This window comes from Falco rusticolus, chromosome 3 (assembly GCF_015220075.1).
Source record: "Falco rusticolus isolate bFalRus1 chromosome 3, bFalRus1.pri, whole genome shotgun sequence".
Taxonomy (NCBI): domain Eukaryota; kingdom Metazoa; phylum Chordata; class Aves; order Falconiformes; family Falconidae; genus Falco; species Falco rusticolus.
In genome coordinates, this window is record NC_051189.1 from 104,606,954 (window position 1) to 104,629,315 (window position 22,362).

Consider the following 22,362-nt stretch of genomic DNA (forward strand, 5'->3'; position numbering starts at 1 on the left):
CTAATACCCGAGAAGAAGATACATGCCCCGCCACAAGCCACCCTCAGCACTGCTACTCCTCTCTCAGAGATGGATGGCATTCAAGTGCTGAACAGCCTCCTTGAGTCTCATTAGAATCACTCCTGTAGCCAAAGCTTGCATACTGTGGCAAGTGAAACAGCCAAATGGGTTCCCAAATAGCATCTCAGGATAGATGCCAATAGATCTGCTGAATTAACAAAGCACATGTGATTTCTTGCCTCTTGTTGCCAGAAATGGAAACGGCTTGTAAGTGAAGTCTGACCCTTTCTTTATGCTTTCTTGCCCATGGGACCAAAGGCTGCTGCCGCATGAGAATGGCTCCATACCACCCCACACCTCTTCAGGAAAACCCTCACAGCTGCATACTAGTAAGCAAAACAAATATCTTACTTTTTTGTTTACAGTTCCCCTAGGGAAAAGAATCCCAGCTGTTCTGCTACTTTGGCTGCACAGAACTCCCACAAATCTGCTTTTTGCTACTTCCTCTGGCACATTTCACATGCCAGTCTTTCTTCCTGTAGCCCTTAGCCTACACAGCGCCATTCTTCACTGCATATCCCCAACTATTATTGAAAGCAGAACTCTGTAAACCCACATTTACCATCACGCTGATGCAATGGCTGTTAAGCATGGCAGGATGATGGTCTACACAGAACAATCCCCAGCTCCATGCAAGCGTCCAAAGACAGTTATTGCGCAATGCAAAATTAAATACCAAGCACATCACAGAAGACTGCAGTTGGGGTAACTTGACTGTGTTTGGTGCCTGAGGGGGAGGAGGAAGGGTGGGAGAGATAAGACATCTACTAAAGTGTTGATAACGTTGTACCACAGATTTCCTCAAGACTGCTCCTCTTCAGACTAAGATGCATACCACATGAGAGAGAAGAACAAGCAATTCATAATTGTAACTCCATGCCTTGACAACCCCCATCTCACAAGGCACTGACTGCAAGCTGCATTTTGGTGGGTAAGCTCATTAGATACAAAGGCCCCTCAAGAGACCAACAAAACGAGAAGCATACGGAGACTCTGTGAAGATGCCCACATTGCTGTTCCCCTTCATGCTGTTTTCACAAATTACTGAAAACTTCTTATGATTCATGTATTCCACAGACAGAGTACGTACTTTGTAGCAGTACCTTTATTAACCTTTGGGTCAAAGTAATTTCCTCACGATGAGAATTTGTTAAAAATTAGGAAAAAGATAGCAGAAAAACAGACATAACGAAAACCCAATGAGTTTCATGACAGCTGCTTTAATGACCCTTTCACAGAAACATCACAATGCAGTTGTGCTAGCACTCCACCACTGATACACCTTGCCATTTGCACCCAGGGTGTCGATCTCCCTACACTTGATCTATCAGTTCCATTTCATACCAGATCCTCCTTTATCTTCCTGCTCCATACTGTGCGTTGCAAAGAGGTTGTATCACAACTCGTAAGTGGCAACGTTGTAGTGACAGAAGGAAAGAACCCCTCCACGTGACTCGAAAATACACATGGTGGTGATCTGCAATTACTTGGAACGAAAGGCTGTCATTGACAGCGTGCCACTGGTCCCACAGAAAGTCAGCATAGAACTGCGAGCTCAGCCCCTCTTCCTCATCTCCTTTTCCCCAGCGGACACCTTCACAGGGCTCAAGCCTGTCCTCAGGTGAATCTACCTGGTGATCACAACAGCTGCAAAGCAGGAAAACTCTCCTTCAACCGTGTCATGGCTGTCAGCTTTCACTGTCAACAGCTATTTGCCATTTCTGGCACTCGACGTTGGCCACACCAGCAACGGCGCATCTCAATCCGCAGGGCCTCGCGAGGCCGGCCCTGCCACCCGCCACCCGCCCGGCCCGACCCGCACCTCCACGTCGAGAATGAGTTCCTCCTGCTTCCGCAGGGTCTGCTCCCGGTTCTCCTGCAGTGGGTCCCGCGGGCTCCAAACGCCCCACGGCCACCAGCGCTGCGGGGACCGGCCCTGGCGCCGGCGCTGGCTCGGCGCGAAGGCCGCCGCCCCGCAAACGCTCCTGTCAATGGCGAACGCGCCGCTCCCCCGCCCCGCGACCCCCAGGCCCGGCCCCGCCGCCCGCCCCGCGGCCTCACCTCCGGCGGCGCCCGGCCCGGCCCCGCACTGCGCCGCCGCGCCGTGACGCCGGCCCGGCCCCGCTGACGTCGCTCCGCAGCCGGCCCCCGCACCGCAGCCGGCGGAAGCGGCCGCCCCCCGCACCGCCCCGGAGGGCGGTCACGGCCGCGGCCGCCCATTGACCGCCCCTGCCCCGCAGCCCCGTCTTTCGGGCGCCCAGCAGCCGCCGGGGCCAAGCGCTGTCCCCCAGGCGCACCGGCGGCCCCCAGGCCCCGTCCCCTCAGGCCTCCCGCGGCCCCCCCCGGGCCCCGTCCCCTCAGGCCTCCCGCGGCCCGCCCCGTACCCTTCCCCTCAGGCCTCCGGCGGCCCGCCCCGTACCCTTCCCCTCAGGCCTCCCGCGGCCCGGCCCCGGCCCCCAGGCCCTCCCGCGGCCCCCGGGCCCCGGCCCCTCAGGCCTCCCGCGGCCCGGCCCCTCAGGCCTCCCGCGCCCCGCCATGCCCCGCGCTGGCCCTGGTACGGCGGGGCAGCTGACCGTGACAGTAATGCTGTCACCTGCAGCAGTGAGATTTTTTGATAGGCCCGCAGAGTAGATGCCGTAGATGATGCTACACTCCGGTAATGAACAGTAGCGCTCAGTCTTCCCCTGCTTTGGGTAAGGCAGTGTGGCAGCTTTGTTTTACAATGCCACGTTTTTTTGCTCGTGTTCAAAATTTCCTCATGGTTTGCAAAGAAAGATGCCACTATGTAGTGCTGTCAGCTGGGTGTATTTAAAAAAAAAAACACTTCAAACTCGGGGCATTAAGGATGCTTGCCTTTATCTCCAGAGGTTACCATAACACTGCATGGATCCTTATCATACATTAGTATTTAGCTCTTATAGAATTTATTGTAGCAGGACAATGGCTTCCCTGCACATACATCACTAGTCACAGTAGGAATAAATGGCACCATTTGCAGAAAACTAGCCCTCCTTTATGTGGTAGGTGGTGCAACCGCAAAGGCTGAAAAAGATGCCAGAGCACTGTCGGAGGCAGGTGAGGTTCAGCTAGTGCACAAGTACATAGAAAACCCAGCAAGAAATTGTGAGAAACGGAGTAATGTTGCAGCACACACAAGGACAGGCACAAGAGACCACTGAATGTTCCCATCGCCATGGATTCCCTGTCACATGATCTGCACTGTTCAATATTTTTATGTTAATTTGGCCATTATATTGGCCAAGTATAATTTATCAGTGTTTCTGTGACCCAATGGCAGTGTAAAGGACTGTTTACAACACTACAGGTTATTCACTCACAGCACTGACATTCACAGGGCAGAAGGGTGTTTGTACTGTCTAAATGAAAAGTGAGACGGTTCCTCACCTATCCTCACAAATCATCATTCTCAAAACCTCATCCCAGCCAGCACATCAACAACCACAGCAAAATTTTTCCCTTTACTGCTTTCTAGGACAGGGCCCTGTGTAAGCACGTTGTTCCCAAACATGTTCCTTAAGATACATGCCTAATTCTGCCAGACCAGGTAAAAGCGAGCAAGAAACTTGTCAAGCACCAGCGCTGCTGCTCTCAGCTATTTGATCCAGTTCACCTTTTCACCTCCTTCCTCACCCGTGTCAAAATGCTCATGCAGATGAACCAAACACAGATGGGAGAGTCAGTCTGATGTCACAGACATCTCTGAGTAACGGACTCATCCCGAAATACTACTCTTTGCCCCAAACACCACACATTCTTTTGCTGCCATGCCAGACACTGCTGCAGGCTTCAGTCAAAGATGCTGCAGGTTCCTCATTTGACAGACATTCTATCCCCAGTCCTTCTGGCAGATTTGAGGCAGTTCTGGTACTGAGATGTCCCTCACCTGTCTGTGCCGAGTCTTCCTTTCAGCTGCCCAGGTATGGGACTTCTGGAGCCTCCATCAACCCAGCCTTGCCACACACCACTTTGCAGTGCTGGTGGCTGTTGCCACAACAGGATGCTGTGTCTTCTCCTGCCAGAGGGCCTCATCCACAATAGAGCAGTCACTGTTCCATTTGCTGCCTGTTGAGAGAACAAACTGGTTTTAGAAGCCACACTCTTAACGAATTGATTAAAACCATCGGTGTGGCTCTGCAAGAAAGCAGTCATGTTCTCATTCAAAACCATGGGCTGATGACATCCCTTTCATTTACAAGCCTCCAATGCCACCACCACTGGCAAGATCCTTCCTGCTTCTGAGCACCAAAGGCAAAAAAATGAAGATTTGCAACCCTAAGGATGAAAGGCAGGAATAGGGGATGGTCCAGGCAGGTGCTACAGCTGCTAAGATAAGACAAGCAGGCAGGTCTGCTGCCTGCCAAAGGGATCAGGCAGGTGGGGCAAGAGACAGCTGTTGCTGGGAGAAGCCAAGCCACTACCATCAGCAGTAGTTGTAGTAGGACCAGCTGTTGCTGACCCAGCTTCTAGCCCTCAGGGACAGTTAAATGGGCTGAGATTATGGCTGTCAGACCACCCACAACTGCTTGCAACCTTCTTTGCTCAAGCCCCAGCATCAGCCATCTCTTCAGTGACCACAACTGAGAACACGGTGCCAGCCTCTGTCCCACCCCCCTCCACGCGCTGGAGAGCTCCATGGACACTGAGCACACGAACCCAGTATTTAATAGCCCCGTTCCTTGTGATTGAGGACAACTTTCTGTTCCACCTGGGCATGGAGACAGGGTTATGTTATTAATGCTGGCAGGCAGTCATAGCCATCATATCCAACGATTTTTCCCTGTGGACATTTGAGACATTAAACTCTTACTTATTCCATGTTCAATTAAATAAAGTTGTCTGCTCAGAACTTAGAAGAATTAACTCTCACACCATTTAGCACAGTTTGTTCACTTGTGATGGTGGGACAGGCACTCTACTTCTTCCCAGGGTAACAACAATGGAGAGAACGAAAGCAATTCCTGCCATGCATTCATCTATCAGCATCCTTTGGGGTTTAGACAAAACAGAAAACACAAATCTCCTCTCCTCTGTGAGCTTACACATAAATTGCTGTTGAAATGTAAAGATATTCATTTACTTTGTACTAATTTAACCCAACAGCATTCAAAAGAGCGAGTTTTGGTGATGAATACCTACTGCTACGAATCTGCGCTGTTCCCTCCTACCTTCTCTGGGTGCAAGATCTTTTGCATTCATTAAACTCCTTGGTTAAGTCTTTCCATGAAGCAGCTTCTGACAGAATATTCATCTCTGCTCCTTTACAGCTTCATGTTAGGCTCACTGTTTCATTTGCGAGCAGACCTCATTATTTGCCTCACTCAGATCAGGACCATTCCTTTGTTTCCTGGAAACCTCTCTTACTATCTTCATAATCCTTTTCCCCGAGGTAAACATTAGCTCCAGTCAAGTGAAATTCTGTGCAAGCCACCAAGAGAGAGTATGTTGTTCTCTCGTTTGAAGAATTGGGTTTTAGTTGTGTGATGTTGGGTGTTCCTTTTACTCGTTTTGTCTTAAAATGCATTTTAAAACATCTTTCAGTTAGGCTCAATGGCTCTGCAATGTCATTCAGTGATCCGCCTGGAACCGTCAGCTTCTTTTCCAAGCCGATTTCTTCTGGGGGAGACACAAAGTCTGTACCAAACAGAATACACGCTGTGGAAGTTGTTCTGTGTTCGGGGGCTGCACTTCAGAACACTGAGGGCCATGTGAATCCTGGAGCAAAGATCAATCTGTGCTGGGTGACCCAAAGAGGGAAAGGCCAGATGGGTCACCAGGTTTTTATGTCTGCAGAGGGTCCTGTGCACACCCTGTGCAAGCTGTCCTCTACTTCCTACAGAAGAGCAGACAGCCTGCTGCTATACAAGCCAAGAAGTAAAGAAAAAACTATGACAGTAGAGATCACACATGATCCCTCTTCCTTCAGAAGGGCCATGAACGTGCACATTCTGCACTGCTGTGTTTCTGTGGGAGACCATGGGCACAGCCACAGAGCTCCTCAACAAAATGAACAGGCTTGTGATCACGGCATGGCTTGGCCGCCCTTGACACAAAGGCATTGCCTTGCCAATACTGTAAGAAAACCTCAGAAACTGTATTGTCTGAAAACACAAGGTGGGGGGAAGGCCCTCAAAGTTAACTTTTTTTTATTTTCTAACTTAGCATAATTCACTTCTTTTAAAGGGCTGGGGAGAAGCTGCTTAGTTTGGAGGACTCCAGTTTGTCCCCTCCTGAGCTCCACAACAAAGGAGGTGGAGTAACAGGGCAGTAGATGAGGAGAACCCAGAGCAGCGTAGGTTACAGAAGGACAATTGTCAAGCCTATCTCAAGTCAGTTTGCACAATTTCATCACAAACTAGAGAACTTTCCATAGCATGGGAAAGACTAAAGCTTTCCTGTACCCAGTATGAAACATTGTGTATTTCTTGCTCCACAGGAGGAATAAGAGGTCTAGCTCAATCTGTCATTTTTGACCACCCCAACCTGGCAATAACACAGAAAGAACTAAATATCCTTCTTTTCCTACTCCACATTGAAGTGACAAGTTAATTATTGTCCATGTGCTGAAGTCTTTCAAAAGGAAAAACAAAAAAGCCTTTGTCTTGTTTGGGAGAATGAGATTCAAGGTTGCAGGGGCCAGGGCGGGGGGTGGTGATGGGGTTGGGGCACCACTCCTTATTTGTTAATTATTAAGTGGAAAGTGTAAAGAATGCACTCAGAATTTATGAAAAAGTTGAGATCTGTTACCCATTTGTGGCCAGTGTTGCCAGCTGAAGGAGTATTTGACTGAGTCAGCTCGGCTGTGCTAGCCTTTGGTATCATAGCCGGTTTGGCACATGCGTTGCCAGTGATCTTACACAGCACGTAATGCTTTTCAGCACTTGGTGCTTTTGTAGTGTTTGGGAAAGAGAGAGATGTATACAGACACAGCAACTGTCTAAGGTTCTTTCAATTTGTGTGGGCTTTAGTGCCATGGATTCAAGCCATTTGTCTGATATAAATTAAATTGTCCAATAAATTTTGTGTGAGTTTTCAGAACGGATTAGGGAAGAAACAACCACTCAGCTTATATGGCTTTGTACAACAGCTTTTTTGTTTGGTTACTGCCTCTGAAACCATCGCATCCCAGTCTGTTGCATCTTCCTATTCTACTTAGGCAGGCTTTGTCTTTCAGCAAAAGCACACTTTCAGAAAGCTACAGTCAGGAACTCTTACAGCAGAGAAGTGAGATACAAAGGTCTCAGCTCACATCCAGAGAACAAGGTGTCACCATCTGCACTGCCTCCTCTGGTATACAGGCATGACTCTAGGTATTGCCACATGCACAAAACCAGCCCACTGATTTTTCATAGTACCTTCGTAGGGGGAAAAAAAAATGCCTCATGCCTGTCATTGTTTAAGAGGCAGTTGGACTCTAGTGTGCTTGAACTTCTGGGAAGCCTTGAAATAGTCATGCAGTTGGACTGGATGATAGTTGTAGGTCCCTTCAAGCTGAACGAATCTATTCTACTCCCTGAGACTTTCTTGTTGAGAACTAGAAAGCAGCATGATTACTTAAAAAGATATGAGTAAAGCCCTGTACACTTGCTACTAGGCAACAGGCTCATCTCTTTTAAACACGGTCTTTTTCCAAGCAAATTCAAAGCTCCAAATATTCCTGTAATCCCTCAGAAAGCTTGATGCGACTCTTCCTTTTATGTAGTATATTCCCCATTCTGTCCAGTGCAGTTAACAAAAAGTCACATTATTGATTAACTTTCTTAGGGCAATGTTGCAGTTTTCTTGATACTATCATTCTTTGGCACTAGAATAGTTTAAACAGGTTCTAGCTCGACCCTAGACTATTTGCAAATCAGGTACCAAGGTGTTTCTTCCATGGCAAGTTCTTGACAATCTTATGCCAATGACAAAACTCGCAGGAATTAGAATCAGAGAATATCTGAAGTTGGAAGGGACCCATAAGGATCGTCCAGTCCAGCTCCCTACTCCTAGTGTAAGGACTACCTTACACTAAATCATATGAGTAAGAGCATCCTACAGGTGCTCCTTGAACTCTGACAGGCTTGGTGCTATGACCACTTTCCTGGGGAGCCTGTTCTGGTGACCGACCACCCTCGCAGTGAAGAACCTTTTCCTAATGTCCAATCTGAACTTCCCCTGAGTCAGCTTCCATTTCCTCATTTCCTATCACTGGTTACTGCTGGAGTTACCTAGATGAATACAGGCATTTATCATAGGGGCTGAAGCGTTGTGTCTATGGCACCCGTCCTTGCTTCTTCTGCAGTCCCCTTTCCCAGATAATTTCTAGAGCCAATGCCATTTTGCCTTCTTCCCTTGCATTCTTCCTGTGCCTGTATTCCAGGCACACACGAGCTTTTACTCCATTGACAAATCAAAAAAACCCTCTGCTTTTCGGATTTATGATATCAGTTGAAGAAGCAATTTGTATTTCTGTAAATGCCCAGTCATGCCAATAAGGTCTGTGGCCTATGGTATTGAACACAGAACAAATACAGAGTAAGACAGAAAAAAAAGAAGCAAGTTCAAACAAGGTGAGGTGCATTTCAATTATATATTCTTAATGCTTATATGGTAAGAGGAGCTTACCACGTAAATTACACCGCCCTAGCATCCCTTACATGCCAACTGAGTAGGCGTAAGGAAGTTGGTGGGAGGCTAATACAATGTAAGAACATAAAGAAGTCTCATATATGCCAGTTTGCACACCATCTCCATATCTGGCCCTTAGCATACTGTCGTATGACTTTAATAGCCCAGATAAATCAGTTCCTGAACCTGAATTCACCAAACTCCTACGCTGGCTATATTAATGGATGCAATTAAACATTTAAAAGGGCACTTGAATCTTTACTTATAAGAAGGAAAAACACAGCCAACTCCCCACCCCCCCCAAAAAAACCCCACACACCCAAAACACCACCAGAAACAACCCCCAGTATTTTGCTGCCGAATGAACAGCAATGGTACCAGCACTCATCCATTTGCATTAAAATGGCATTGTCAGTTCATTGAGAAAATAAATTCAACACGGTGAACTACTGTACAAGAGAAGAACATGAATTGTGAAAGAAACAAGTATGCATGTTCTGACAACTGCTGTCTGCAGTTCCTAAGTCTGCACTTGTGTGGATATATATACCAAGGTTAGTGTCTGCTCCCATCCCTTCCAGGAACAGAGCAAATCTACCATGTTCTTTCCAGGTGAGGCCACGCTCCTGAAACAATCCATTAAGCAGTGTCTTCAAAGTGCCCCCGACAAGTGTGCTGGATAACTACAACGCACAACATTGCACGTAGAGCTCTAATAATAGGAAGAGACAGAAATGCTGCCGCTATTGACGAATACACAAAGCAGGACATAGTCTCGGACCATAGCTCAAATAGTTTTGTAAAATAGATGAAACCTTTTCTCTAAACAAGCAAAGTCTTTAGTAACAAACCAATTGGGTTTTAGAAACACTAGAATGCTGTCACAGTACAGGTGCCAGTAATCTATCAGCCTAGTCTACAGCTGCTGTATCACTTGAAAACCAGAATGCTGTGGCCCCTTCTCAGACCTTAGAGGATAATTATTCAGAAAAATGTCGCTAATGCCACACTTCACTGAAACCATTCAAGTGTTGTGCAGTGACAGCCCAATAGGGGTTTTTCCACCGGTTTGCACTTGATTTGACTCGTGTTTCGGCTCAGACGCGCTATTCCCACAATAGCAGCAGCCATGCATTCAGTCGTTTGCTTTCCTGAGCTTTGTGCAGTGACCCCTCAACGAGCATTACTCTGCTTCTGCAGCACAAACTGGTACTGCCGTCGGAACTGGGTAAGGACGTTACCCAGCCCCTGCCCCCACAGCCGAGCCCCCCCAGCGGCGGGTCCCTCCGACGGGGAGAACCCAGCGCGGTGAGGGAACCGTCACTAGAGGGCACTTACAGAACCCAGGAGGCTGAGGATGCTCTCAGTACCAGAAGGCTGCGGTCCTGCGAGCAGCTTGAAGAGGCCACACAACCACTTTTGCATTTGCTTCCTAACCAGCTCCTGCGACCAACACTTTAAGATACAGAACCAGGGAAATAATTATATTTCAGAAGCTCTTTATCATCTTCTGGTTTTCCAGCAACTGAATGAAAGCAAGATGAGGAAAAACTCTCTGAGACAACCTGTGTGCCAGGCTACATTAACCGTGCGTTCCCGGACAAATGCTGAACACACGTGTGAAGCACAGGTATGTAAGGTATTTCCCACACAACATACTGGTGCTGAGTGGTGCTGTTGGGCGCAGCTTTGCAGAAAGAGGTGCAGGAACACACAAAGCAGCGTGGCAAACTCACTGAAGTACAGCATTTCACAGTGGTGCCTCAGGCAGACCATGCATTTCATGTGAGACAAGAGACAAGGATGTGATTATGCCCCAAAGAACCTGCAGGGTTTTTTCTGGACGTGACAAACCACAGAAAGGTGACAGGCAGTACATCAGGAAAGCAGGAGCAAGAATCCTGGATGCAGGAACTTGTGGTCACCCAGAGCAGGCATAGGCTACATGTATTTTGGAACTAAAGTCAATTTTCACTTAAAGATAGAGCACAAACAGAATCTACTGTCATCCCTGCTATGTTACCTGAACAGCTCATTTCCTTGCTTCTCGTATTAATTGTGAGCTGCAGCTTCCAGCCAGTAGGTCCTGTCATTAGTAAGATCAAAGTTTTCTTGGCTACCAGGTGTCTTATTTCTGTGATTCAGTACACTTCTGATCTTCTGTTGAAGGAAAGCAGAACTCACATGATCAGCGAGTTCTGGAAAACCTCAAATCACTGCTCTTGTGAAGGCCAAGTGCAGGGCAGCACAAGGAAGGGTCAGGCCACTGCTGTACCAAGGGCTGATGTTTAGAGGTGGCCAGCTGAGGCACTGGGCTGCAGGCAGGCACAGCAGGCGGTGTCCGAGGTCCGTCAGGCAGCATCACCCTTGACAGAGAGGTGGGGAAGGGTACCACAGCGATGCTGCGCCGAGCTGCATTCTCTAGCAGCTGCACTGGCAGGGGATTGGGCTGGCTCTGCCCAGACAGAGACAGGGTACTCAGAGCTCAGGAAAGAGAGGCAGGATGGCACCGAGTGGTACGTGGTGGGCACTGCAGGAAGACTGGAGTTGCCTCTTCCTAAGCATTCATTAAAACTTTGGTTTATAAATTGGCTCTGTACCTTGTCTAAATTGACTTTGGAAGCCTATGGGAAGTATTGTCCCACTTCCCTGTGTTTACCACAGGGGAAATGAGAAACCACCAGGTCCCTGGGGCTAATTACTTTCTTCAAAACCCAGCATTGCTCTATGTTTCTGACTCAGTGCAGCATTCAATTTTCTGCTGAGATTGTATCTATATCGCATTACAGGATGAGTTGCAATAGCACTTGATGTTAATTGCAGTGCACAGACTGCTCCCTTCTCTCCTTTATACCAGTTATCAAGAAAAACCAGAAAGTCTACTTCTGCTGTTTTTAATTTAGCCTCTTCCATCCATACAGAGTGCCTGTCAGACAGGAGAGGCAGGGGCTGTCATCCCCTTTCTGCCTCAAAGTGTCTAGCAACAAGGCAGAGACTATAGGGGTGTCTATGTGCCACCCCAAACAATCAGTTACCCTATGGAGACAGACAGAGGCTGGGGTGCGGTATGGCCACCTGGTGTAAACAGATAAAGACAGGCACTTTAATATTCCTGGGTGGCCCCAGAGCCACTCGGACAGCCGTCCTTGCCTCTCACATCCACTGAGGCAGAGAAAAGGGCAGAGATGAAGTAACAGAAGCAGGACACCCCTGTGTGACTCTCAGAGCCTGGCAGTCTCTTTCAGGGGCTCTGTCTGCCTGAAACTCCAAAGCAACCCTCAAAGCACCCGAGTACGGCCATGAGCTGGCTTCTGCAGCGCACAGAAACAAGCAGGGGCTGTGCATCCCGACAAGTGCATGTGGCTCAGCAAATTCTACGGGGTCTAAATTTGAGAACATTTGTTGGGTGATGAGTATAATTGCCCTTTCCATGAAGCATGGTCAAAGGGATAAGTGTTTTTAGCACCTTGTCCTTATTTTGTTTCCCTCCTAAATGTCTATCTCTGACAGCAGTATTCCAGCACCTCACCATTGGAAACAACCATTTATATGACACAAGTCATTTGCTAGTTTATCATCTCCTACTCCCTGTCTGTCACTAGCAGCCAGGATTTCCACCACTTTCAAGTGTTAAACAGCATTGGTTACTACCACTTGCCCTGCATCACACGTACACCGGGAACGGTACGAGCTTGTATGGTGCTCCACACTCAATGCAGTGTATGAATAACATTTGAAGAAAATTGATTAATCAGTGTACTGGAAAGCAATGCCTGCAGGACCAGCACGGAGGTCTTTGGAGATCTTTTATGCAGATCTTTTAAACACAGCCTCCTACTAAAACAACAGGAGGGCAGCCATACTAGATCAGATAGCAGTCCTGTTTCCAACAGGGACTATTAGTGGACGCTTGGTTGCTGCTATTCTGAAGCCTGCTTTTCCCTTCTACTGATAAATAATAGAGTATTTCCTTTGGTATTCAAGTTGTTGAGTGTTTCCAGGTACATCAAAGTGCTGTAAGTTATCTCCTTTCTTCCAATTTCTTACCCTTTTGTTAAAGGCCCTTTCCCTGTTTGGCAGATCATTCTCAAGACATTTTCTACTCTCCTCCATCAGCAGTAAAGAAACTCCTCTGGCCAGAGTCCAGCCTGCAACGTGATGTTTTCAGCCTGGAGTTGCTCTGGGGTTAGCCTGCATTTTCTTAGGGGGGGGGGGGGGGGGGGGGGAAGGAAAGAAAAAGAAAAAAAAAAAGGAGAGAGGAACAGAACATTCTGTCAAGTAAACATTTGATAACGCTCTTGAGCAAGAGAAATGGAACAGGTAACAAACAGTAATGCAGATTAACTATCTGCTAGGGCAAATACACAGTACGTAAAGGTTCCCTGTACACTGTTTGGATGGCATTTCTGTGTTGAGCCTGATACACTGGTGTACTAATTGAACTCTTCAACAAAAGACATGACCTTTGGATACAAAATTGGAGGTCAGCCCTCAAAGTAATCTAACTAATCTCCTGCCTGGTAGAATAAAAACAGGCTTGCTGTTGGTTTGACTTCTCTAATTTTTATTTTTTTTTTTCTCCCCTCCCCTCTCCCACAAAGAAGTGATTTCTGCATGTGCACAGTTACTCCGTTTCTTAGTAATATTACCAGCTCTTTGGTGTAGGACTGGCAGAGGTTGCCGAGAATCCAGGGGTTTGATTCTACATGAAAGTTTAATGCAACTCCTAGGTCAGCTTTATGTCTGAAGATCGAACACATAAGAATCAGTAAATGAGGCACTGGTTTCTCCCTCCTGAGGCTGAGCCACACGGAGGCATTGCCCAGCAAGGGCTCTGATCACAGACCTGGAACACCTTAACCAGCAGCGAGGTTGTATCTGTACTAGAGCTGATACAGATGAAAATGCTTCTGGAGCCTGAGTCTAGCCCGGGGGTCCAAAACTGAAAGCTAGCATTGAAAAATGGCAGAAATTATTTATGAGTGGGAAAATATTTTGCAATCATCTAATTAAATAATTCTATCTGTTGAAGTCCTGAATAAGACACAGAGCAACATCTTCTAAAGCAGCTGGTCCAACCAAGGGCTGAAATTTAAAGCTAAGCAAATTCAAATTACAAGTAAAATACATGGTTTTCGGAGTTAGAAGAGATCAATCATTGCAGTAAGCTACTGAGGGAAGCAGTAGACATGTGCTTCTGTGGAACACATGCATTAAACAGAGATCGCTGAAGGAAAAGAGAACAGGGATGGAAGATGTTTTTGCTATATGAGAGCTCAGTTCCCGAGACTGATGGTCCTTTGCAGCTGTAAGGAAGAGAGTTTTGCACCTATCTAACCAATCTCTTCTCAAAGACAGTAGGGACAGCGCTGGAGCACATCCACTTCACTTTAAGCCAGTTTACTATCTTTTGCAAAGTAAAACAATAACTCCTCTTGAGGTCTTATGGTCAGGCAGAAGAACATGATAACCTGAAAACAATTTCTTCAAACAGACTATATTCTCCTGGCTGTCCTTTTCACATTGTCCAAGATGCTGGACAACCTTCCCATGGCCCACCAAGTGACAAATGCTTCCAACCAACCCCCCTGCCTTTTTTTTTTTTTTTTAAATAAAAATCCAAGTGCACTAGAAGAGTTGCTCATGTGACTGGGCTACATGGAGATGGTAAAACAGGAGAACTTTTTTATTAAAAATAAAGTGGACATCCTAAGAGACTGGAATATGGGCTCATTTAAATTTCAAGTATCAAATAAATGTGATACAGAGATCAGATTTCACAGCTGAAGAACAGCCACAGAGGACAGAGGTGAAAATTAGTATTTGAAATTTATACAACATAAAGTAGATTTTTGTCACTATCTTTTGTTCCTGGACAAGTTGGATAGGAGAAAAACAGGTTTGATACAAGTGTCTTCCTGCAGATTAATTTCCTGCCTACCTTTGCACAGCTCCTCAAGCCACCCACTTGCCTAAGGAGAAATGTTGCCACCAAATCTAGTCCATGAACCTCAGACAGGCCCTACCCTTTATTTTCCATGGATGATAACAACAATAAAGCCTGGATACACAGCTCACAGATACAGGAGCATGTAGTCATCTTCCGATACTGGTCCTGGGAACTGTGTGCATACCATACATTCTCCCAAACAGAAGAGATGACCAGGGCTAGTCTCTCCCTCAGCTTTAAGGCATACTGGGCCACACTGATCTGGGCATCCCCTCAGAATTACCTTCTCTTGAGAACTTCAGTAGGGCAGAAACATGTAGGCTCTTTTAAGACCTTCCACACCATCAATAAAAGGGAAGGAAACAACCTCCTTTAACTTGCAGAGTCAATGTTTGCAACCCTTTGCAAGCCCCCTTTAATTTAAAATCAAACCTTTCTACCAAGCCAAGAGACTCCCTCTCTCTCCTCTGTTCTAACGCAGCCCGAGATCAGGCGGCCAGAGCAAAACACAAAGCCCCTGCCGTGGGGGCAAAGCAGACCTACCCAGCAGCATTTCTCCCTTATGCCCTAATCCAGCCCCCTCACTGCAGGAGTTTGTCCTAGTGAGCACGTTGCATCATTTTTCACCCTCCACTCGAGGGTTTCCCCCATGTTTTCTGTCGCAACAGCATTTCTAATGCCCTGTCCTCTACCTGTTTGATAACAGCATTGCTGTGGACAGGTGTGTTTTTTACCATTACCGACCTTGCAGCTAAAACAACGATCTGTGTAGTAGTAGTTCTGTACAGGAAGAGGGAGCTAGAATTCTGACATGCTTTTACTACATATATCATACCCAGAAACAACGAGTTGGACAGCTGGTGTAGAAAAACATCACATTCTCCACGACGTTCTCAGAAAATACATGCATCTTAGATTGCCTCTACTTGTCATCCCAAATGGATCTTCAGCCAGATCATCATCATCTTTATTATTCTTCAAAATGGGATTTGCTTCCCTTTGCAATTCTGTATAAGCCCACCAACACCTGGACACAGCCTAGCTTTGCACACTCCTTGTGGATACTGAGAGGTGAAATGCACACAACTGGGAAAAAAGTTTTTTTCATGTGTTTTAGCTCAGCCACAGCTACAACCCCTGAAAGGAGACTTCCAGGAAAGAAGGAGTTGGGAAGGAAAGTTCTATTAAACAGACCTGCATCCGGCTCATCCCCAGAAACCCCAGCTGTCACCTTCTTCTATGTCCATTGACAGAAGTCGTGAACCCCGTGCCAGCTAAAGCGTACGTCAGAATAGCTGCTCATCTCTTTGTTTTGCACAGTGTGCACCTATGTAGCAACATACACATTACATAATAGTAAGTCATACACTAAAAGGAGTCGGATTGCTAAATCCATCCACTGTGTGGATGAGATTTTTACTTCCGTCACCTGATAATTTAATTGCTCAATTAGCTCTGCCTGAATGCCTTGGCTGTGGTAGAGGAATGTTCCCTTGCAGGTCATAGTAAATCAGAAGACAGGAGGTAAGCAAGTGATGCAAAGGTAAATGATTCCTCCACAGCAAACCAAGTGCATCACCCAATTGTATTTTCTCTCATCTGCTCCTTGCACTAGAGTTTTGGGGAGAGAACAGGCACCTGACAAATGAAAGACCATAAAACTCTAGTCAAAAGCCAGTGTCATAGGAGGCCTCCCCTACGCGGCTTAATCTCCAAACTTTCTTTGCTGATTCAAACCTAGCTCTGACATTTCTGTGTTTTTGATATTCCATAATATGCCTAATTTAGGTAACAGTAATCTCCTTGTTGATGAGGACTTTGAAACATCTGCTGCATCACTGAACATTACAGTATTGCTTTCCTTTAGCCAAGAGGCAAGTGGAGAAGATGTCACCAAAGTGGCACCTGTTGATCCCCCTGGAGCAGTGGGTCTGGTGGTGGGTGGGCTTGTGGATGTGATCCTCGCGCACCGACAGACTGCAGCACAGAGGGGTTCGGCTGCCGTGAGCAGGGCCTGTAGGTAGGAACAACTTGACGGACTTTGTAACTAAGTATTTTAGATGTAATGAGAAAGCAATTACTTCTGCTGCAGACACAACTCTTGAGCGTACTGCAGGCACCCAGATCACAAGAAACTGATTGCATCATAGCATTCAAAGAAATCAAAGAACAGGCAGTTACCAGAGAAATCTGTGCTTGTAATAGATGGGGTGCTGGGTCAGAAGGGCCTGGCTCTGAAGATGTGCGTGTGACACACAATTCCATTCTGAATGGTCTTGCCTGGCACTCTACAGCGGAGTGCCTGCTTCTGCCCCCCCGCAATCCCACCACCACCAATCCAACCCACGACCAGAAAATCTGACGCCCTCAACCCTTCCACTCGCACTTGCCCTCTTTCCCTTGCAGCCTGAAATCGGCTTCAAGCATTTTCTGGGCAGTGGCTTTCCCAGACTTCTGTTTCTGGATCACATTGATCCCAGGCTGCGCTGCAAGAAAAAGTACCAAATGGACAGATAACTCAAGAGTTTGGACAAAATAATCGGCATCCACTGTGTTGCCTTCAGGGCCTGATTTTAAACATTAGTAAATACACTTTCTCTGTGTGCTTTTTAAGGCATTATTCCTTCCAAGGTAAATCATTACTGTGTGCCCTGATGTGAAATACGACCCTAATCTGCACATCACTTATCCGTGTTTGTCTGGCTCTAATTTAGTCCCTTTCCTGTCTCTCTCCCACCTGTGTGTCTATAACACCAGTTTTACAACAATCCTCACTGGAGACAGGAAACACATTTTCATTCATGAAACCAGCAGGAGCAAAGATAAGGAAAACATGTCAGAATAAATGAAAATTCTTCAGGCGACAGAACCTTAAAGAAAATCAAGGGGCCTAGAGGTGAGGGGGGGGTTCATTACTGCAGCAAACTACACATACCTTAATGGTGCCCTTTCGTGTGGTGGGTGGCACTGGAACATAGAATGAAGCTACAGCAGTTGACTTCATAGCACTCTCCCTCTGCTGCCCACGTCAAAACCTGAGTGCTCCTGTACGATTAATGAAATCAAGTTGGTTTTTTTATTTTATTTATCCTAAGTTAGACGGGGGGGAAATATTTCTATTAAAAATAATTTCAAATTGCTTAGGGAGGTAGGAGAGTCTCTATCGCTGGAGACTTTTAAGATCATCTGCCAGGATGCTTGAGAGCAGATTAGGGTTATTAGATCCTGCCTTGGGCCAAGGAGATGAAATAGAGGAACTCTGTGACCTTGCAAGGTCTTTTCTAGCTTTTCCTGGAACCATTCAGTGAAAGTGGCCTGGAAAAGCAGCAAACTAAACACTGGTAAAAGACATGCTTCTGGTCTGTATTCAGCTGTGGAAGCAAAAAAAGCCAAAAGAGGCTTGGAAAGTCTACATCTAGCAAAGTGACAAAAGAGAAAAGAGTTTACAATTTAAGTCAAAGAGAGCGCACAAGGGAAAAACACACTCTGCCGCATGATCCCTATTTAAGGTCTTCTCATGAACACCATCATTAAATCCCTACCCACATTATCATTTTAAACAGTTCCTTCAAACCTCCATTTGTGAACCTCCCCCTGGTAGTGCTCCTTGCCACCATCATGAGAGCTCACATTAAGTTATTCTGCAATGTGCCTTTCCTAAATCCCTCCCTGAAGCCACCTATCAAACAGGTAGAGGTGAAACAGAACTTACTTGGCAATGACTGACCCCATTTTGCTTTTATTTAGGATGCAGTGTCTCCTGAATTCTTGATCGTTAGAAATCATCAGCCTGTTGATTCTGCAAGTACTCACCGTGCTAGAAAATCCTGTTTCTGCCTCATGCCATGCAAAGTCTGACTGGATGTTACTTTGACCTGAAAAACAAGAAACAAAGTAGGTTTGTAGCCAAACCTTGGGCTGCCAACTATACCTGTGGTAGGAAAAAGGTGCATCTCTAGCAACCAGAAATTACATTTAAAATACATCTTTTCTTGGTTGGCTCCTATAAATCGGTGTAGTTCAAAAGAGGCGAATTTAATTAGAAAACTCTTGTCCCAAATGTGGTATTGACAATCTTGGAAATTCAGGATTAATTCAAGCCAGAAAGGAGCTAAAAATAGCAGCAACTATACATTACCAGCTTAGTAAACAGGTAACGGAAGTAAAAGGCAGTGAGGATGCGGGGGGGGGGGGGGGGGGGGAGGGGAACCCAAAACCAAAACCAACAAATAAAACCCCACAACCACCTTCCAGCAATCAGAAGTGTTTAAATACATTGGGATAAAAACAAATATCACCATCTACAAATACATCTGTAATAATCAGATTGTCCGTTGCTATATTCACAGGGTAAAAATCTGTCAACAGTAATATTGAAAAGGTTGATATTTCTTAGTGACTTCCGCTCCGCACTGCAAGATGATACGTATCATAGCTTAAAACCAACAGCTCAGACCGATATTTAAATAGTACCGCAGGTGAGCTATTAGTGATTCAGCACCCGAGAGCCCTACGAGAGGTCTGAAGATATGATTGCTGACACAAGTTTCTGCAAGTCATTGAAAAATAAGTAAGCTCCATAGGTCAGAGGGAAAGCCAGTCTCTGGGAGTACAAACAGGACAATCTAGGAGCTCAACACCAGTCCGAAAGTGGGAGAAGGAACTCCCTTTTTGTGGAAGGAGGGAGGGCATTCCACAAGCAAGCAGCTGCCACCTAGGTACTCTCTGCAGACCACCCATCACACCCTAGCCAAACTGCTTCCCAGGAAGCCACAGGCACCAACTTTTTCACCAAAAGCCTTAATAAGCGATGCTCGGGGTCCTGTGTTTGGTCAGAGACGCTCCAGAGCCACTGACTGATGACAGCAGCAACGGCAAAGGGGGCAGAATTTTGTTCACGGATGGACACTGAACTGGGAGGATGCTGGGCTGTAGACCAAGGTTCAGCACCAGTGCAGTAGGGTGCAGGGAGCAAATAATCTCTTGAGTATTTAGTGACAATGGCCAGGAAATAACTAAAATACCTCTAAGTCTGCACCATGGAAAACTTTACTGAAAAACAGGAATACTTTTAAGAATCATGAAGAACTTGGGAAATCTTGCAAGGAGAGATGATGAAGAGACAAAAACCTGTGACTTCCGGCCTCCAACTAGAACTTCTCTGCTAGCAAATAACAGTGACATCAATAGTGACAGAACACCAAGTAAAAGCAATTTTAATTTCTAACGTTTGGATTAAGGAAACACAATTGTAGCTTAATGTATTCAGGATGCAATCAGAAAATCACAGTGAAGATGGTAAATTTGCCTTTTTATTCCACCTAACTTACAGAAAATTCTGCAGAACATTTCAGTGTAAAGATAGAACATTCTGGAAGAACTCGATGATTGTTACTTTACATATGAAAAGCGTTTCTATTCCATTCTTTGAGATTTTATCATGCAAATCATGCAGAAGTGGGTGACTGAACATTCCAAAAGGCTTAGCACAACTTTTACTGTGTTTGCTTAGGCAAATATTCTGATACCTGTCACCAGTTCAAATTTAATCTTGTCCAAGGGTTAGAAAACAGGTCAGGGTACGTTATGTTTGCCATTTTGTTGCAAAACTTTGGTGCATTTTTATACCAAGGACACATGAAACAATTTCTGGGCCAGCTGACTTCACTGGTACCCCAGCTTCCTCTGGACTGCTGCAGGATTCCCACATATTTGGCTTCTGTGAAGAGCATGGGAACAATGTGGTCCTTGAGTTGTTTACAGAACTTAGGAACGATTTCTCTGACTGAGCCCCAGCGAAGTGCCGAGTTTTAATTTCACCACTAAGTGCCAACCTGAGCCGGAGCCTGGCAGAAAGCCCCAGAGTTCTGGCGCTTGAGAACTGGTAGCACCGTGGGTTTCCTTTCGCGTTGCAAGCTCATCAGACCTGAAGCACATTTCCATGTTTATAAAGCAGCTGAGCTGACCCAACACAAACGAATAGGTGGAAAGCCACAGGAAACTGAAGCAGCACCAGCTGCCTGCAGCTGAATACCACTGCTCAGAGAGGCAGCGCAAGCCGCTGATGACATGCGGGTTCACCCCTGGCACGCGGTGCTGTCGCTGCGGGCTGCAGCCCCCGCCAGCTGACCCGCTGCTGGCTCAGGGTGACTCAGGGCTGGGCGCTGCCGCCCCTGCGCTCCCGGTTCCGCTCCCGGTTCCGCAGCTCTGACTCAGGCCGGCAGCCCCCGCTCCCGGGCAGGACCCCAGGGCCTCCCCCGGGAGCCCCGGTACGTGCCGCTCCACAGGCCCTCTCTGGCACGCCCGGCAGCCCCATGCCCGCAGCCTCTCGGGGAATCTCCCGTTTCAGCAATAACAGAGCAGAGTTCGTTAACAAAGTTAGCGCAAATATCTTCTCCTTCGGATCCGAAGGAGCGGAGCGCATCTGCTGACTAACAGCGGGACGGCGGGGAGGGAAGGCAGCTGGCATCTCTCTGAGGGAGGAGACACGTTCCCGAGTGATGCTGTGGGCAGTGCAGGAAAAGCTGTCATCTCCAGCAGCAGCGCATTGCCTGGCAGGGATCCAACACCCACTGCTTCCACAACGCTCCTTTCCCTCCTGGCAAAAATGCATGTTAAATGTGATGAGCCTGCAACACTGAAGGGGAGTTAAACTACAGCTGGAGCTCTCTGGCTAAAAGCGTTAAATACAAATGGAAAAACCGATGCAGTATTTGTGAAGCCCTGAAAAGAAAAACTCGGGGTACGTAAGTGTGCTTGTAGTGAAGTAACCTTCCGTGAAAAACAAATGTGAAGGGGCCTGATGCTCCCCCTCCCCGCGACCCCCAGGCACTGCCCAGCCAGCAGATGCGGCTCTGGCCAGCCACTGACGGCACCCACGCGCCCTCGCCGCTCCCTGCACATCAGCCCTCTGCCAGCCGGGGAGGAGAGCCCGGGCACAGCCTCCCAGACAAAGGCAGGCACATGGGCAGGGTGGCACACAGCACTTCCAGCACTTTTTGATTGAATTTCCTGAGGAAACTTTTACATGGCGAAGATTTCTGGATCCCTTCAAGCTTTCTGGGGTCAAAGGCACACAGATTCCCAGAATCAGAATCTCCCAATGCTATCAACCACTGCAAAAAAGGTTCAGTTTTTTTCAATTCTCTTCCTTGCACTTGACCAGCCAAGACCACTCCATCTTATCTACCTGCTCATGATCAAAACCTGCTAGTCAAGTGCTCCACAAGTCTCCAAACACCGTATACCCTTCACCTCGTGCCTCTACTCCATGCATCCTCACCACAAAGCAGTGACTCACAGTCTGCCTGTCCAGATCATGGCCTAGACAGCTGCCGATCAGGATGTGGAGGCATCAGCCACATCCTGCAAATGGAAGGGGCCACAAGGCAGGACAGACAGAACGGCACTGACAGGCCTGTGAGTCAGAAGGCAAGGGAGAAATGAAAGATGTTGTCGGTATCATGCGGAGCCCAGAGGTAACAGGGAGCCTAATTGCTAGACACGTACAGAATGGCGAAGCAAGATAAAACCCCTCCGCAGCGGATGCTGTAACTTCTCTCGCCACACGTTCCTGGGCACAGGGTCTCACCGTGGTGCCTTCGTACCGCTGCCAGGACGGCATGAGCGGCTCTTGAAGACCCCCACAGAGGAAGGCGGCTTTGGGGAGACTTCTGGGGATTATTAGTTATGTGGGAACAGACCAGACCTTTGTCTCTCTGTTA

At 47.1% G+C, this 22,362-nt stretch overlaps 1 protein-coding gene and 1 long non-coding RNA gene across 15 annotated transcripts in view; one reads left to right on the top strand and one right to left on the bottom strand.

The window, feature by feature from the left end:
- SLC45A1 (solute carrier family 45 member 1) overlaps positions 1-18,525 on the bottom strand; it is a 33,604-nt gene extending 15,079 nt beyond the window's left edge. For 2 of the 14 annotated variants that reach the window (XR_005103424.1, XR_005103425.1), the window contains exons 1-2: positions 18,452-18,506; positions 3,965-4,143 (exon numbers count right to left, since the gene is read on the bottom strand). Coding sequence is in view for 8 of the 14 variants with exons in the window: in XM_037382013.1 (XP_037237910.1) it covers positions 3,965-4,143; positions 17,574-17,642 (248 nt within the window). In the remaining 6 variants the exon portion in view is untranslated. The other 12 variants (XM_037382013.1, XM_037382014.1, XM_037382016.1 and 9 more) reach the window with 12 other exon arrangements.
- Positions 9,026-20,906, top strand: LOC119145494. The gene is made up of 2 exons (XR_005103427.1): positions 9,026-10,318; positions 18,386-20,906. It is a non-coding gene; the product is annotated as an uncharacterized LOC119145494 (long non-coding RNA).
- Positions 20,907-22,362: the final 1,456 nt, after the last annotated feature.